Source organism: Lynx rufus, unplaced genomic scaffold (genome assembly GCF_022079265.1).
Source record: "Lynx rufus isolate CCGP_SWC_20201006 ecotype Redwood Valley unplaced genomic scaffold, mLynRuf1.p SCAF_16, whole genome shotgun sequence".
Classification (NCBI taxonomy): Eukaryota; Metazoa; Chordata; class Mammalia; order Carnivora; family Felidae; genus Lynx; species Lynx rufus.
In genome coordinates, this window is record NW_025814830.1 from 41236598 (window position 1) to 41253369 (window position 16772).

The 16772-nt window shown below is 51.8% G+C and overlaps 1 protein-coding gene across 1 annotated transcript in view; it reads left to right on the forward strand.

Annotated features, from left to right (window-relative positions):
* WWP2 (WW domain containing E3 ubiquitin protein ligase 2) overlaps positions 1–16772 on the forward strand; it is a 148473-nt gene that overhangs the window by 128359 nt on the left and 3342 nt on the right. Inside the window, exons 11-21 of the mRNA XM_047078683.1 lie at positions 5878–5932; positions 9432–9513; positions 10058–10186; positions 10565–10640; positions 10952–11023; positions 11246–11334; positions 13175–13334; positions 14586–14719; positions 15046–15186; positions 15781–15901; positions 16248–16352. Of these exons, the coding sequence (XP_046934639.1) occupies positions 5878–5932; positions 9432–9513; positions 10058–10186; positions 10565–10640; positions 10952–11023; positions 11246–11334; positions 13175–13334; positions 14586–14719; positions 15046–15186; positions 15781–15901; positions 16248–16352 (1164 nt within the window). The remainder of the gene's footprint in view (positions 1–5877; positions 5933–9431; positions 9514–10057; positions 10187–10564; positions 10641–10951; positions 11024–11245; positions 11335–13174; positions 13335–14585; positions 14720–15045; positions 15187–15780; positions 15902–16247; positions 16353–16772) is intronic.

Sequence of the window (16772 nt, forward strand, 5' to 3'; positions counted from 1 at the left end):
ATCGCTGTCATTTGATCACTTTTGCTCAACATTTATCACTGTTTTTTTTTTTTCTTTTTTCTTTCTTCTTTTTTTTTTTTTTTTAAGTAGTCTCCATGCCCAGCTTGGAGCCCAGCTTGAATTCATGACCCTGAGATCAAGACCTGATCTGAGACCAAGAGTCGGACCCTCAACCAACTGAGCCATCCAGACGCCCCTATCACTGTCATTTTAATCACTGGCTCAAAGCCTTCTGTGGTCATTACCTACAGAACAGCATTCAAATTTCCTACTCCAGAATTCAGAGTGCTATGATCCCAAATTAACTGTCTGATGGCCTCCTTTACTGTGTCCCTTCAGGAACCCTCCCAACCCCTCCTTCCATCCCATTAGAGCCTCCACCTGTGACCTTGTTCCCCCCAGCCACACAGCTGTCTTTGGCAGGACAGGTAGCATTACCAAGTTGGAACTCTGCATATTCTCAGGGGGCCTTGAACATGAAGCTCGGGATCTGTAGTAGAGTCTCTACAGAAGGTGGTGGATTAGAGGCTGGAAACCTTTTGAGCTGGTCCACAGCATTTAATCACCGAGTTTAGTCAGTACTGTTTCTGTTTGAAATGAACTCTAACCCCACAACCCATTTCTAAATTAGATACTTTCCTAGTTCGATGCTTACGATAGCTTTAATTCCGTTTAGCTAAGTACTGTTCATTATCAACTTTGCCTTTGTTTGCAGTTTTTTCCTCTGCTCACCTGAAGCAGGAGCTACCACCTCCCGGGGCCAGCCGATCTCCTCTTCTGTCTGTCAGGGCCGGTGCTCCTTGTAGAGTGAGAGAACCGTAGAAACCTCCATCTCTTTAGTGCGGATGGACAGAAAGCACAGTGTTTATCACATCGACTTGTCTCCCAAGGTCAACTGTCATGCCTGTCTGTGATTCGTGCCCTGGTGCCCCGTGGTCTACCCGGTGCAGCCCTTGTGTAGGTTCTCATGCCAGGCCTTGTACTCCACAGCCCCTTTCACACATGCCTGGTGTCCGGTTCTGGCATGTTTCGAAATTGGATGGGATGTGATCATTCTCTGCATTTCAGAAATTGTTCCTCCAGAGCTAGGCCCCAAAGACTTTCTCTGCCATTTTTCTTGTGTGGTCGTGGCTACAAAACTAGGAAGGTCTGGGTGTTTCTATCCTTTGAAGACAAGGACACGTTTTAGGAGTCTCACACTGGTTTTGTCTCCCTGCTTATTTGGCTTCTCTAAGTATTGAAAAAAAAAATCTCTTGAAGGAATCTTTTTTTCTGTATAATGCACCAATATGTTGTCGGTTGACTGAAATGTTTGGTGGGTGAGAGGGAAGGTTCTAGAGGTCATTTCCACTTGGTCTTTTGGAACCTTCATTTCTCTTGCCCACCTTCTCTCATTTTAGCAATGCCATTCCAGGCATGCAGAGGTAGAACTTTGCCTTGGAGAGTCCCCTACTACTTTTTTGAGTACCCTAAAAACGATTTTCTCCACTCTGCTGGGGTCTTAGGAGGGTTCTAGATAGAGGTGATGGTTCCCTTTTCTCTGTGAAACAAGATTCATATTGAAAAACGTGTTAAGAATCTTTTGTGGGTCAGCTTTCAATGTCTCTCTGTTGATTTCCCTCTTCCCTGGATTTGCTTTGCCTCTCGCTTGCTCTGGAGCCATGTCCTGGTTACAAGTAAGAAGAGTTGCTTTCATACAGTTATTTTGGGGTTTGGCCTTGGCCCAGGGTTTGACTCGGAAGACTTAAGAGCTGATACTGTACCAATGGGCTCTCTTCTTCCTCCTCCTCCTCCTCCTCCTCCTCCTCCTCCTGCTGGGCTGAAGCCAAGACCTCGTTCTTCTTTACTTGCTCTAGAGAGAACACAAAATGCAGTGCAAGATAGAAGACGAAGGAGCCCCACGTCACGGTCTCCCACAGCTCCTTCCTGCTTTCTGCCCCATCACACACATTTTTCAATTTCTCTTCTCATTCCCCTTATTTCTGATACGCTCCCCTTTCCTGATGCCCCAGCGTGCCTTTGTTTGTTGTGACCGTCATGCACATACTTGTGTATTGCCCTTTCTTCTGTGACCCTGCTGCGTTCCAGCAGGGATGCCCACCTAGTCGCATGCATTGTGCAGTGTGACAGGACCCATCTCACAACCTGCTACTATTTTTGTGGCATTCCCTTTACCCCCACTTTGGTCCTCCCTTAATGACTAAAGGATGTAGCCAGTGTCTACAGGACTGAAACAGATCATTCTGTGGCTCCTGATGTGTGGATGCCAAATTGCATTATCCAGAAACAGACAACTCCTTTCTTACTCTGCAGAGAGCCCCTTGGATTGAACTCTCAAACACCTGGGTTTTGTTCTGCACCCCGTGGGTGGATACTTAAAAAAAGGAGCCGGCCTTCCATACGTAACCTTTAATGCCCTTCCCAGAGCCTTTATTGCCCTCGGCTCTATTTGCTAGACATTCTTTATTTCTGAGTTTGTATCTTAAAATATTACTGGAACTTAGTGCTTAGTCCCTGAGGGACTTGAACTCAACGTGAGCTGTCTGGCTCACGGCCTGCACCTCAGATGTCCCAACCCAGGGACAGTTACCAGGCAAGTGATTCAACAGTGTTACTTTCTGTTCCTACTAGTAAAGGAAATTGTCTTGTCGCTTAAAGTCACCTGCAGATCCAAGGATCTTTCTTCTGACTCTAATCCCTCCAGGCCCCTTTCTCTGTGGTTTTCTGCCTGTGCTCCAAGTGACACTTGGGATCTCTCCTTTTGGGAGAATTGGCGGAGAAGAGAAGGGGCAGTCGGTTGACTTACTGGAGATGTGGGGTTTTGGGGTTTTGGTTTTCAATCCATGATGTGTGGCTCTTATTTTTTGTTTCTCTTTGGCTTCTTTCTGTCCACTTCCTTTTCTTATTTTTCAAGTTGTACTATGTACATTGAGGGAGAAATGTCCAAAATAGTTAAGTGCTTTTCTTTAACTGCAAGAGGTAAAATTGTTGCAGGTGTCGGCTTTCATGGACTCCATCTCATAAGTTGTTCACGTTTATCAGCCTCTGGCCTCTCTCCCTTCCCTATTGCTTCCTCTTCTGTTCCCTGTTCTTAGGTTTTGGGGAGTGTGGATCTGATAAGATGAGAATAGGACGATGGCAAAGGAATGAAACAAAATGCCATAACTAAAGACAGCCAACATTGTATGAAGTTTTAAAAAAGGCAAGGATTGGGGCGCCTGGGTGGCGCAGTCGGTTGAGCGTCCGACTTCAGCCAGGTCACGATCTCGCGGTCCGTGAGTTCGAGCCCCGCGTCGGGCTCTGGGCTGATGACTCAGAGCCTGGAGCCTGCTTCCGGTTCTGTGTCTCCCTCTCTCTCTGCCCCTCCCCCGTTCATGCTCTGTCTCTCTCTGTCCCAAAAATAAATAAACGTTGAAAAAAAAAAATTAAAAAAAAAAAAAAAGGCAAGGATTAAGAAAAGGGTTGATGATTCTTTTTAAAATTCTCCTCCCTGTGTTCTGTATACTAGTCATAGTTGATTTTGGTGAATAATAGAAATCCACTTGGTTCAACTTAAACAGAAAAGGAATTTCTCAAATGGGAATGGGGTAGTTGATAGAATTAGCAGAATGACGAAGAACCAAGCTCTGGCAGAATCCAGGGGCAGGCGAGGCAAAGGAATAGTTCGTGTAGGACATTGTCCTCTTGTGCTGCCATTAAACACTTGTTGCTCCAGTGGATTGTGGACTCTATCACAGTAGTAATTTCCAACAGACCCCATGCTTTCCTGCCATTCCCGGAAGTCCTGAGTGGGAGCATCGGATTGGCTGGTCTTTAAGTCATGTGCCTGCACCGGAGGTGCCATGGTGTTGGGAAGGGAAATATTTGCTAGCTGATAAATATTTTTGGTCTCTAGTTCAGTGCAGGTCATGGAGGCTGTCAGTAAAAGTTGTTTGGTCTGTTGAGCTGCAGGGTTGTGCAAAAGATGACTGTCAGCCCCCTGACGCCCACTGGGTACCAGTTGGGAGCTAATTTCCCATTGGCGCGTGAACGCTATGTGGATTATCCACTCATTCCAAAAAAAGACTTGAAGCAGCAGACAGTTTTGCTCTGAATGCTTCTTTACTTTCTTAAAATGACCTTTCCTGCGTTTCTTCCCTTTTGCTACAGCTCATTCCCCACCGAGTTCTCTTTGGCTTCATTATCTGAAATGCATGCGTATTTCACAAGTTCGTTCCGTTCCTTCTGTGACCAAATGCTTTTATAGCCACTGCTCTTCTGTGTTAACTGGAAAACAAAGCTGGAGGAACTTGGGTTTCATGAGATGTTGCACCCCACCCCCACCCTGCTCCCACCAAAATGACCTCGGGAGATGTCACATTTGGGAGATCTTTTTCAGGAACCATCAGCTAAGTCTGAATTGTGGTGGAAATGTGAGCACGTCCTCCAGGATGACGGTAACGGGCCCAAAATCGAGCACAGCCCAGCTTCCCACACCTCCGTGCAATCTCACTGTGCCGGGTAGGAGGCCCTTTGCTGAAAGGCGGCTCTGTCCCACCAGGGAACCTATGGTTTCAAGACTTAAACATCTTTTTTGGAACTTGCTTTGGAAGAGTTGCCTGAACTGCCACCTTGGAAAGAAAGTTTCTCTGTCCTTTCAGCCGGGGGTGGAGGGCCGGCTGTGAAGGGTGCGGGGGTTCTTTGGCAGTTGAGCTCCACCAATGTTTTCTCAAGCTGAGACTGAGCTCCATTCATCCTCCTGCCCGTGTGTGGCTCCGTCGCCCCCAGACAGAGCCAGCCGGCAGCCCAAAGTCTGCATTGAGAACTTGATCCCCTCGTGCGACGATTAAGTTTTAGTAAGTGAAATAAAAATGCTTCAGCAAAAAAGAAAAGAAAAGGAAAAAGAAAAGCAAGCAAGCAAGCGCGTGCGGAACGACGGAACAATACTTGTTTTATTTAACTATGAAGAGTTTTTGACAGCGCCCCCCTTCTCTGCAGGATATGAGAACTCTGGGTCCACCGCAGCCCTGCCCCAGGGATCTCACGGCAGAATTAGGCTGGGGGGTGGGGGGTTTGAACGTAAACAGTGACCCTCAAGGCCTGGAGTCCGCTCCCCTTTCTTTCTCCTGCCTCTCCTGCTCGCTTGCCACCTCGCCCCCAGCCCCACCTCCCCAGACAGGCACACACAGAACACTGAGCAACTTCAGGTTCGGGCCGGAGGAGAATAAAGGTGCTTTGTGAAGGGAAGCAAAACATTCCTGGGGGAGGTGAGGGGCCTGGGGCATGAATGTGCCCTCAGTCTGGGCTGGTTTTGCACACCACGGCTGCTCCCTCTCCCTCTCAGGCGCACCCAGGAGGGAGTTGGAGGGAGGAGGGCCCAGCCCCCAGCCAGGAAGCTCTGGGCGTGGGCAGGGCTTGTGGGAATGATTTCATTGGAAAGGCCTGCGATATTTTTTCCCCTCCCGTGTGTGGTTCTTGGAGAAAGTTGGAGGTGGTGGTGATTTCAGTCGCCCTGGCCGCCGCGAGCAGGAGCTCCTGCCGCAGGAAGGCACTGGCCGGGCCTGCCCGGCGGTCCGCTCCGGGCCCTCCCGCCACGCCTGGGGCCGGCTCTCTGCCTCCACAGCCCTGGCCCACCTTCTTCTGCACCCATCGTCCTCCCCCTCGCTCCCCCCTCTCCAAAGCCCGTCGGGCCCTCTGTGTGCGGGGTTCTTTTTGGGTTTCTCTCTTTTGAAGAAAACTTTTGAGAGACGCAGATGTCACTTAAGGCCTCACGGTATCCTGTACAAAGTGCTCAAATGTGGAAATGAGTCCTTGGCATTTTTATTTTTATCGATCGATTTATTTTTAACCGGCGGCTTTTTTTTAATCTCTGTGTTCTGCTGTGTTTCTTGTGTTTAGTCTTCAAGTGCTTCGACTGACCATGACCCACTGGGCCCCCTCCCTCCTGGCTGGGGTAAGTACCTAGTTCTACTTCCATGTCCTCAGCTGTCTGTAGGCTGATGCTCTGTCTTCTTCCCGTGCGAGTCTTTCTCACTCCCATCCCTCAATTCTCCATTTCTCTTTGCTCCAGCACATGCTGTGGGGATGCCCTAGTGGGAGGTTACAGGCGATGGAGCTGGAAGGTTGGGAAAGTAATTGAGTTCCCCTGCACCCCTGTAGCATTCACCTGCCATGACTGAAGGGTTATGACCCTACGGACAGAGTCCCTTAGCAGCCATGAGACTGTTGGGTTTTGGTCCTGACTTTGAATGGTCTACCCAGCCATCCATCCTGTCATTGACTAAGACATTTTGACACTGACTTACCCGCAGGTGCACTGGTTTCAGGTCTGTGGCTGTGCCATTGGAAGGAGCCACCTTACCAAACCTTTTTTTGCAGCCAGGATGTTGGAGGACTTCAGCCTAATTTTGACTAAAGAAAGCCACCTTTTTATTTGTGACCCAGTTGTGAAAGAGACCAGAGGGAAGCAGATGAGAGAGTTGAGCACTGGGCGGCAACTCTGTGGAGGCGCGTCATTGCTGATTAATAACGCCATGCTGGATTCTCCTTGTCATTGGAGAATTTTAAGTCCTGGGCGTGATTTGCCAATAATGAGTTAGAGGGATGGACGTCCTTGACTTGGGAGAGATTATGGGCTTTATGGCTATTCTGGGAAGGAGTAGCCATGCAAAAAGGGGTCATGAGAGATGGTGAGATTCCATGCATTCTGCAGCTCTGAACCGGGTCAGGGTTTTGTTCAATACGGCAAGAGTCCCTGCGTTCCGAAGAGGGCAGTTTTTGCAAGAATCAGCATGTGCCGGCTTTAGTGTATTGGTGAGTCCAGTAGCAGACAGTAAATGCTAGTTTGATGGTGGTCACAGATGGTTATTAAATTGGGCAGGGGCATGCTCCCCAGTAAAGATGGAGAAGGTGACAATGATAGGATGAACATGACCTGGGAAAGTACAGCTTTTGAGCTGGATCCTCTTAGTGTAGACATATTACTCCCTGCTAGTAATTTACCAGATTCCATCACCTCCCTGGGACCCATAGTGTGTCACTTAGGGAATTACCACTGTATTCCAGAGCACTGGAAGGACCTTGTAGACCTTCTAGGGGGATGTGTTGGTTAGTGAGGCCTCCAGACAGTTCTTGAAAATCACCGATGACCCATCTGGCTCTTTGAACTGATGAAAGGTCACAAGTATCTCAGAGATCAGCAGCAAGTCAAATGTGAGGAGTCAAACACAGGGTCCCTGGCTAGGCAGGGAAAATGCATCAGATTAAACAAGAATGTATGATGTTTGGCAGCCAGTAGACACTCTGACCCAAAGCCAGGGGCCCGGAGTCGTTCCTGGGTCTGCAGAGTCCAATGATTTCTTTCTGCTACATGGTCACCAAGTAAATCTGCTACATGATTTGGTTCTGCTACATGATGGTCACCAAGTAAGAGCATCTGCAGCGACTCAAAAATAGCTCCCAGAAGCCAAGTGTGAAATATCTGAGATGGGATTAGGAGCCATGGTCAGAGTCAGTGGTGTTTACCTGCGATCAGGAAAACACACAAGATTATATTGGTATGAAACTGAGAAAAAAGAACATCTGGCCGAGGGCCAGGGAACCTTCCTAATCACATCCTTTGGGCTTTGTGTGGCTTTTCCAGGGCTGTGACAGGGCCACCTCCCCAAGAAGAGTTGAGAGTGAACAGAAAGAGCAGCAGAACCAAGTGAGAATTGTGTTTAGTGGGAGCCTGCTATGAAAGCTGTGCTCTCCTGCTGTCAGTCCTAGGTCCCTTTCTGCTCCTCTAGGAGAGACCCCCCGTTCTCCCTGCACCCCGTCCCATGGGTTAGGATGCCTCAGGTTTAGATCCACATGTCTTTAGCCACCCTGACCCTGGCCATGTGACTACATGCTTCCAGGTCTACTTCTTCCTGAGGGAAGCAAACTAGATGCTAGGGTTAGGGCTTTCCCAGCCCCTAAACTAAGAAATTGTATGCGGTGAGGCAGTTCCAGGAGGCCCCCTGGCAGCAATGAGGGCATAGGCCCCAGACCGGCTGGACAGATCCCCCACCCTGAGGATCAGCATGGGCTCTGGCCCGTGGCAGAGCAGACACAAAGGATCTAGTTTAAAGCAGAAGCTTCTGGAATGGAAGGGGCCTCTCCTTTTTTTTAGAACCTTCTCAGGAAGCCTGCCTTCTGTGGGACAGTCCCATAAGCTTTTCTGAGGTGATGGTGAGTTCTGTAATAATCTTGGACATCTTTTCTTTCTTTCCTTTTGTCTGTGTTTTTAAAATTTCTGTCAGGAAATGGATACCATGTAAGACAGAGAGACCAAGGCACCTAGGTTGATACTGAGAACACTGCAGCCTGATGCTTGAGGGGAGAGGTGTGAGTTCCTCAGTTCTAGGCCTTTCTTAGCTTTTGGTTTGCCTGTACCTTCTGGAACTGGTTCTTTTTATTTTTTTAATTTCACCCTGTCATTGTAAAAGAGGGAGGGTCATTAGCATCTGTTATTTGGGGGACAGAAGCAGAATTGAAGGCTCACGAACTTCATGGGAAAGGTGACCTCTCTTGGGTTCGAAGCCTTGCCCCTCGTCTCCCTTGTCATCCACTTGGAGCTGACGGAGTGCCTCTTTCACTGCCTTTCACAGCCTGGAATCAGTAGCTAGTGTGGGTCTGCCTGGATCCCTCCCATGAGCACCCCAGCCGTCATCAGTGCCCCAGGAGAGGGCGAGATAGGAAAGATTGTCCAGAGGCCAGAGACCATGTGTCTGAGCACCCCCAAACACTGGCCTGGCTCGAAGCACACACTAAGGTGTAAGAACAAGGTGGGCATTGTAAGTGCCCGCAGCCCCAGGCATTTATTGCACATGTGCAACACGACATTTTGCTGGGCTATGAGAGTTTTAGAACAAAGCTTTGCCTTCACGCAGGGGGAAATAGAGAAGGCAGACGGGAGTAGGCCCTGTGGTACCGAGTACTGATCAAGAAGGTACGAAGGAAAATGCAGCCACCCCACAATGACCCTGCCTGGATGGAGCAGTTGCAGGACCAGAGATCGGCCCGTGAGGGACTGGGGACGGGACCAGGGTTGAAGGGAGGCTGGCCGTGCCTCCACTTTGCGCACAGCTGGATGCAATTATGCCTCTGGTTTCAGCTGGGGCTGCTCCCCCTCCGTGTTGCCACACCGCCCCCTTTCCTCCAACAAATCGACCAACCAAAGACAGTGCTGGATCTTGAGTTGGAAATGTGTTTGACCCTCCCCCACTCCCCAGTAGGGAAAGATTCTCTTTGTCCTTTTTACTAGTGACAGATGTGAGTGAGCCAGGCTTTCATCGGTTAAACTTCTCTAACAGGTCTGGAACAGGGGCAGAAATTGAGACCGCTGGCACTCAGGACGTGGGAGCCAGAGGGGAGTGGAACTCAAGGTCTTGCAAGCTGATTGTCGTCTTTTCTTTATTTTCCCATGGCAGAGAAGAGACAGGACAACGGACGGGTGTATTACGTGAACCATAACACACGCACCACGCAGTGGGAGGACCCTCGGACCCAGGGGTAAGGACATGGGCCAGGTCGGCCAGGTGTAGCTCCAGCGTTGGCCAAGTGCCTCGGAATGCATGGTCCTCCATGGCCAGTGTTCAGGGATATCTTCAGCCAAACACGAATGCCCCAAGACCCTTACCATGTGGTGTCGACCAAATGAGACTTGAAAGTGGCTCCTTGAATTGGCTTTCTCGATGGATAGAGAGTGGTGTCTGGGCCAGTTGTGCATATTGCCGATAGCGTGATCTCGAATGGCTCGAGGGAACCCCTCTAGAAGCTAGTCTGATGGGGCCTGTGGTGTCTCAGGATCACTGGCTCAGGCCATGGCCATCCACCCAGAGCTGGTTCTTTGGCCTTGGGACAGTACGTGACCTCTCTTTGCTACAGAACCGTCCTCACGACTTGGGTGGTACCAGGTGTGTTTCCTCCAGACGCGTCCTCAAGGGCTGTGCAGGGCCTGGGTGAAAGCGGAGAGAAAGCAGCACTCCGGGAACCCCATCCTCCTAGGCCCAGAAGGAGACACCACCCCTTACCTCCTCTCTTCCCGTGCTTCCAGGATGATCCAGGAACCAGCTCTGCCCCCAGGGTGGGAGATGAAGTACACCAGTGAAGGGGTACGCTATTTTGTGGACCACAATACACGCACCACCACCTTTAAGGATCCTCGCCCAGGGTTTGAGTCTGGGTAAGGACTTTCCACAGGCAGTGTTGGTATCTGTTCACACCGTCCGGGTTCATCCTCCTCTCGATCCTCTTACTGCCCTCTGGTGGCCAGTTTTAATGTCACATTAATGGGGTCGGGGTTGGGGGGGGTGGGAGGGTGGGAAGGGGCTATCCTGTTTATTCCGAATAACACTAGTGGTCTTTCTGTAAAAGCAAGAAGTCTGGCCTTATTTCTGGTTTTTCTTTTTACTCCTCAAATGTGTCTACAGGAGACCTAATGACGGTCACTTCTTTTCCTTTCTTGTCTCTAACATAGCATCAGCTTTCCTCAGGGCTAACAAAATACATTGCTAATTTTTGAGAAATCACATGGGTTCTAGAACATCTTTGCTCTTCCCAGGGCGAAGCAGGGTTCCCCTGGTGCCTACGACCGAAGTTTTCGGTGGAAGTATCACCAGTTCCGGTTCCTCTGCCACGTGAGTTCTGGGACTGGACCTCCCGCAGAGATTGGGTGATTGAGTTCACTTAGCATGATTTCCCAGCCTAGCAGAGGTAGTGAAACGCGTGCGTCTTAGGGAGGGTCGCCAGTCACTTGTCTTACCCCAAGCGACTGTCTGACATCATCTCCAGGAAACCAGCTCCCATTCCTACGGTACCAGGCTCTCCGCCACTGGTCCAGGGAGACGGGGAAGCCTGTTTGTACAGACGAGAGACTTGACCGGATGGTTATGACTGAGGTCCTGACTCGGGGTTTGTTTTCTTTCTTTGTTTCTTTCTTTCTTTTCAGTCGAATGCCCTCCCCAGCCATGTGAAGATCAGCGTTTCCAGGCAGACGCTTTTTGAGGATTCTTTCCAGCAGGTTAGAGAATAATCATGGTGCCTGAGACCAACGAACAGGAGGCCCCCTCTCACCACCCTGTCTTCTGTCACGTGGCCTGTTGAATCCATGTGGTAGCGTTTCCAAGGTGTGGGCCTTGGTGACAAGTCTCTGCTGAACAGCAGGCCTTAGAATTCCCTGCCCCGCCCCAGCCCGCCACGGAGGCAGGCGTGGCACTCTGGCCACGATGCTCTGTCTCCCCAGATCATGAACATGAAGCCGTATGACCTGCGCCGCCGGCTCTACATCATCATGCGCGGCGAGGAGGGCCTGGACTACGGGGGCATTGCCAGGTAAGCTCATCACCTCTGGAAGGCTGTGCGGCACCCCGTTGCCCCAGAAATGCCTCCAGCCAGAACGCTGCCTCCCCCTTGCTCACATTGGCTCCCCAAACTCCTGCACCTTCAGGAGTAGGCATGGGTGTGGCTGGTCCACATGGGCGCAGGAGCAGGGTCCCAGGGTCCCCTTCGGGCTGGGAATTGACCCTTTAGTTATTGGCCTGTGGGGAGGCTGGGAGCTCCCAAGGGAAGAGCTGAGGACAGTGGCTCATGATTTCTGTACTTGAACCATTCGGCAGTGGCTAAATAGTGATGTCCTGTGGTTTCAATTAAAATCGGCCCCGGGCTTCTCTTCTTGAGCAGCTGGGGCAGGTCAAATCTGGTGTGTCCCTGTGTGCCTGACATATATAAGCTCTGTCCCAACCCGGAGGGCCTTGATCAGGGCTCAGCTACACATCATGTGCAGAGGGTCAAAAATTAAAATGGCTGATGTGCCCATAAGAAGAGCCTAAAGCATTGGCCTGCCCTCACCCAGGCTGCCTGCAAAAGTTAACAGACTCTCTGACAAAACGTTGCCTTGGATAATGGGGCTGAAGGTCCCCTGGCAGGGAGAAGGAGCATCCTGGCCTACGGTGACCGCTCAGCTTGCTGACCTCTCACGGTGTGGGGACGTCTTCTCTCTTGGTGTTGGGTTCACTTGCTTCTGGTCCTCTGTTTGCCGGTGGTGCTGCCCTCTGTGTTGGCCCCTGTGAATCAATTGCTCTTTGTTCTGTGGTGACCATGGTGACCTTCTCTCCAGGCTCTGCTTGGTGGTGTGGCTCCCACCCCGTGTGTGTCTGTCTCTCTGTGTCCTGCCAGTGGTTTTACCCTATGGTAGGTTACGTCATGCTGTTCTACCACAGGGTAGAACCACGGACGGGATACCGAGGCACCCTCTGCATCGAAGGAACTCCTCGTCTGCCCGGCCACAAGCAGCCGGGGACTGGCCCCCTTGGGATGTCCCCCTGCTGGTTGAGCTCAAGCCTGAAAGGACCCCGAATTCTGGCTTGCGGCTTGTATCTAGGCCACAAAGAGATGCCAAGTCTTGGGTGTTGGTTCAGAAAAATGCGTGGAAGTGTGGGAAAGGGTATGGTGATGGGTCTGGGTGAGGGGAGGGGAAAGAGCAAGGGAAGCGAGATACCTGTTGTATAGCTGCTGGGAATGAGGTTTATAATCTAGAGGCAGCATGGATTACAGAGTTTTCATGCATCAGGGCTTAGGAACATATTGCTGTGTATTCATATTATGCTGCCAACTCAGGGTAAAAACAGGCTAGCTATTTCTTACAGCACCTGTGCAAGATTTAGAAAAAGATGCCCTTTCTCAAGACACTTCCATGTTAGAAAATGGTCATGATATCTTCGTTTTATTGGGAAAAATACCAGCTTGACTGCTACATGCAGAAAAATTACCGTAATAAATGTGCAAACCTATGCTATTTTAACATAGTGCCTTTGTACAGTGCACAGCCTGCACAGCTGTGCATGGTGGCCTCAGGGTACAAAGAGCTCCTTTGCCATCAGATATACTGGATATCGGATGTAAAGTCTTGGAATGCATCACCTCGGAGCCCAGAGACATGCACGCAGGCTTTCCTGAGCACTGTCCACAAGTGCAATTGTTGTCCTGGTTCACCCTCGCTCACTGACCAGCTGTTAATACAGATTATACCAGGTGTTAATCCCAGTGGGGCTCGGCAACCAGGGACGCGTGTCTCCAAACTAGCCAAGACAAGACGACAGAGGAGGGTCACATCTCTGGTGCAGGTTGCAGGAAGGGATCCATTACCCTTGTTTTTCTCTGTCTTCTCTCACAGGGAGTGGTTTTTCCTCCTGTCTCATGAGGTGCTCAACCCCATGTATTGTTTATTTGAATACGCCGGGAAGAACAATTACTGCCTGCAGATCAACCCTGCCTCCTCCATCAACCCCGACCACCTCACCTATTTCCGCTTTATTGGCAGATTCATCGCTATGGTAAGATGCATTGCTGTGAGATCTCTAGAGAGGGCGGCTGCCGGGGAGCCAGGCATGCCAACAGCCGCCTGCAGTGGGTGCCCCATCTCTGAGCCCCACGTGCCTCCTCACACAGCTCCTAACAAGACATGCAAAAAGCTTGCATTCTGGAGGTAGTTCAGAGCTCTGTCAGCGGTGCCCCAGGGGCTATGAGAGGGTTTTCATGTTTGATTTGTGTAGGACTGGTCAAGCGATCGCTCACTTGACATTCAGTGTGCACCCCGCTGAGGGTGTTGGCATGACACACGCTGCCCACCTGCTGCCTGTCTCACGGGGGGGAGAGGAGATGTCGGGGAGGTGCGTACCACGGTCTGTCACGAGCCTCGGGGGGAGTGTTTGGGAGTATCTGACTGAGACGCTCACTTCTGGAAGGGGATTTGGAATCAACACTAGCTTAGAACAGAGTCCTAGTAGACTGTTGGTCAGGATGTAGGAGGCATCGTCAGGGAGTGGGTGAACAGTAGGAAAAAGGGAGTCATGGTACCCGTATTTATCTAGAAATAGGAACACGGTGTGAATAGAGAAGGGAGTCATGTCATGTGTATCCTGTCGAGTGTCTCGTGAGGGCAGAGAACCGGGATTGAGAAGGGGGAGCCTATGAGAGTCATATAGTCCTTCTGCCATTTTTGGTAGTTGGAGATGTTTCATCGCTCACTTTCCTTTGCTTCTTCCTGACTTCCTGAATGCTCTGCCTGCGGGAACCCCAGAGCCCATGACTAAATATGTCCCTTCCCCTTGTCTGGAAGTTCTTGGCTAAGGTGCTGGGCTCAGGAAGTGGGCACATTCTTCCCAGGTCTAGAGACCCGCCTGGCCCCGCAGCCGACAGGACAGACCAGTAAAACCCTAGACTATTACTCACCACTGGCCCGCCAGCTCTTGCCATTGACAGCGTCTGCATTATTTTTGGCTGCCTCTGTGGCCCAGCTCTGAGCGTCAGTGAGTCAGGGCCGCCGCCTGGGGCTGTGCTGGGAGTGCGGGCAGATCTCTGCTAGAACAGGGAGCTGGCGGGTGAGCGTGCTGGGCAGGCAGTGGGCTCCTAAGCAGGCTGGCTCTGCTTGTCCCTGTGGTCTGCAGGTGTCCCAAGGTCATAGGCGCTCTTGGGGAGAGAGGGCAGGTAGCAGTAGTTGGACTTTGGTGAGGAGCATCCGAGAGCCTGACTTGGGCAGGGTCCTCTGAAGACCGAACCCCTTTGGCATGTCTCTTCTTCCTCAGGCTCTGTATCATGGGAAGTTCATTGACACAGGCTTCACCCTCCCTTTCTATAAGCGGATGCTCAACAAGAGACCAACCCTGAAAGACCTGGAATCTATTGACCCTGAATTCTACAACTCTATCGTCTGGATCAAGTGAGTCCTCTCCCTTGCACCGTGCTGGGAGGGGAGGGGTCTCTGGGTAGGGGAGTAGCACGGTTGGCCTGTATGTTCTCCGCCAGAGTGGCCTTGCACTCTTATAGGCTGTGTAAATGCTTGTGGAGATGCACGGCTCCCAGGTTTCCCTGGAGGGCAGCTCTGGAGTTCACTCTGTGCCTCAGGGAGAGGTCCGGGGCGCTGTTCTGGACTTCAGCTACCTGTGAGTCCTTGCATCCCACGAACACTAATGTGAGTGACAGAGCAGGATAAGGGAAGACCCTTCTGAGATAGACCTCTTCCCTCTTGGTGTCTTGTGCCCCCAGAGAGAACAACCTGGAAGAGTGTGGTCTAGAGCTGTACTTCATCCAGGACATGGAGATCCTGGGCAAGGTGACAACCCATGAGCTAAAGGAAGGTGGTGAGAGCATCCGAGTGACAGAGGAGAACAAGGAAGAGTACATCATGTGAGTCTCAAGCACTGGGGAGCCAGTGGCGGGGGGAAGGGCAGAGCCCCTTCGTCTCTGGGGCACCCTCCAGCCAGGCGCCCGGGTATTTCACCGGGGATCACAGCCTCCCATTTGACATTGGCCTGTGATGGCTACCCAGGGCCATCACACGCTGACCAGAGCTGAGGAAACCGGAGCCCAAGGTCAAGTTAGAGCTCCTGTTTGTGCTTTTTTCCCCACATGGTAGCCTTCGAGACTGCAGGGCTTTGAAGAGGCATGAAACTTGGACATCTCCCTCTTCCTTCTCCTAACTGGCAGGATTTCTGTGTCCCGGGTGCCTACCCAAGTCCATCCTCTGATGCGCGTCTGTGCGCAACTTCACCCGTGTGCCTTCTTCAGGTCTCTCGGTCTAGCGTCTTCACGTCCACATGCCTGAAGTTCAGCCAGCGACGGTGGGAGGTAGAGGAGGTGGTGGAATGTCACAGACTCCAGTGTCTCCTGGTTACCGTCAGCTGATCCCTTGCTGCCGTGTGACAACAGCCTCGTGGCAGGCCCCGAGCTGCACCTGAGGAGCGGGTCTCGGCGCCACTGATGGCTGCTCTTCTGTTTCAGGCTCCTAACCGACTGGCGTTTCACCCGGGGCGTGGAAGAGCAGACCAAAGCCTTCCTGGACGGCTTCAATGAGGTGGCCCCCCTGGAGTGGCTGCGCTACTTTGATGAGAAAGAGCTGGAGGTGAGAACTGAGGTTGCCTCCACCCTGTGCCTCTGCCTCTGGGGCCGTCCTGCCCTCTGTTGGCCAACTGCGTCCCCCAGAGGGACTCACCAGTAAAACCTCACACTCCCTCCGGCCCGAGGCTGCGGGGCAGATGGGTGTGATCTGGTTTCTCATACCTGTTCCTCCCCTGGCCCTCGTTTTGAGGGGTTCCACGTTCAGGGCTGTATCGCCCAGATCATTACCACCGCCAGCAGAAACAGATGAAAACGTTCAGGGTGGTTTCACCTGCTAGTGGTGGATGAGGCACTGTGCACCTGTGGGGAGGGGGCTGGCGCCGGCCCGCTGACACCTGTCCCCTCTGCAGCTGATGCTGTGTGGCATGCAGGAGATAGACATGAGCGACTGGCAGAAGAACACCATCTACCGGCACTACACCAAGAACAGCAAGCAGATCCAGTGGTTCTGGCAGGTAGGCCCGGGACCCATCCCACCGGAGTCGGGTGCGGGTCTCGGCTGCGGTGTTTCAGCAGTCAGCCACAGGAACGAGACCTGATGAGATCTTAAGCTCGAGGACCCTTGTTGTGTGGTCACCTCCCTCCTCCTTGACGCCCTCCCCAAGGAGAAACCCGACCTGGGGCCGAACAGCGCGGTTGCAGCTGGCTTGTGGCCGGTGCACTTGACAGGACATGGTGGTGGTCAGCCTTGGACCAGCTGAAAACACTGGGGTGCAGGAGCGCCAGCCTGCGGGCAGGAAGGGAAGCTCCCGCAGGGCGCGGCTGCCCTCCAGCCGGGTGGGACGGGACTGCGTGTGCTGGGCTCCAGAGAAACCGAATGAGCTTGGAGTCCTGGATCTGATGAATTGGTTCTTTCCTGGGTGTAGTCTTGTCGT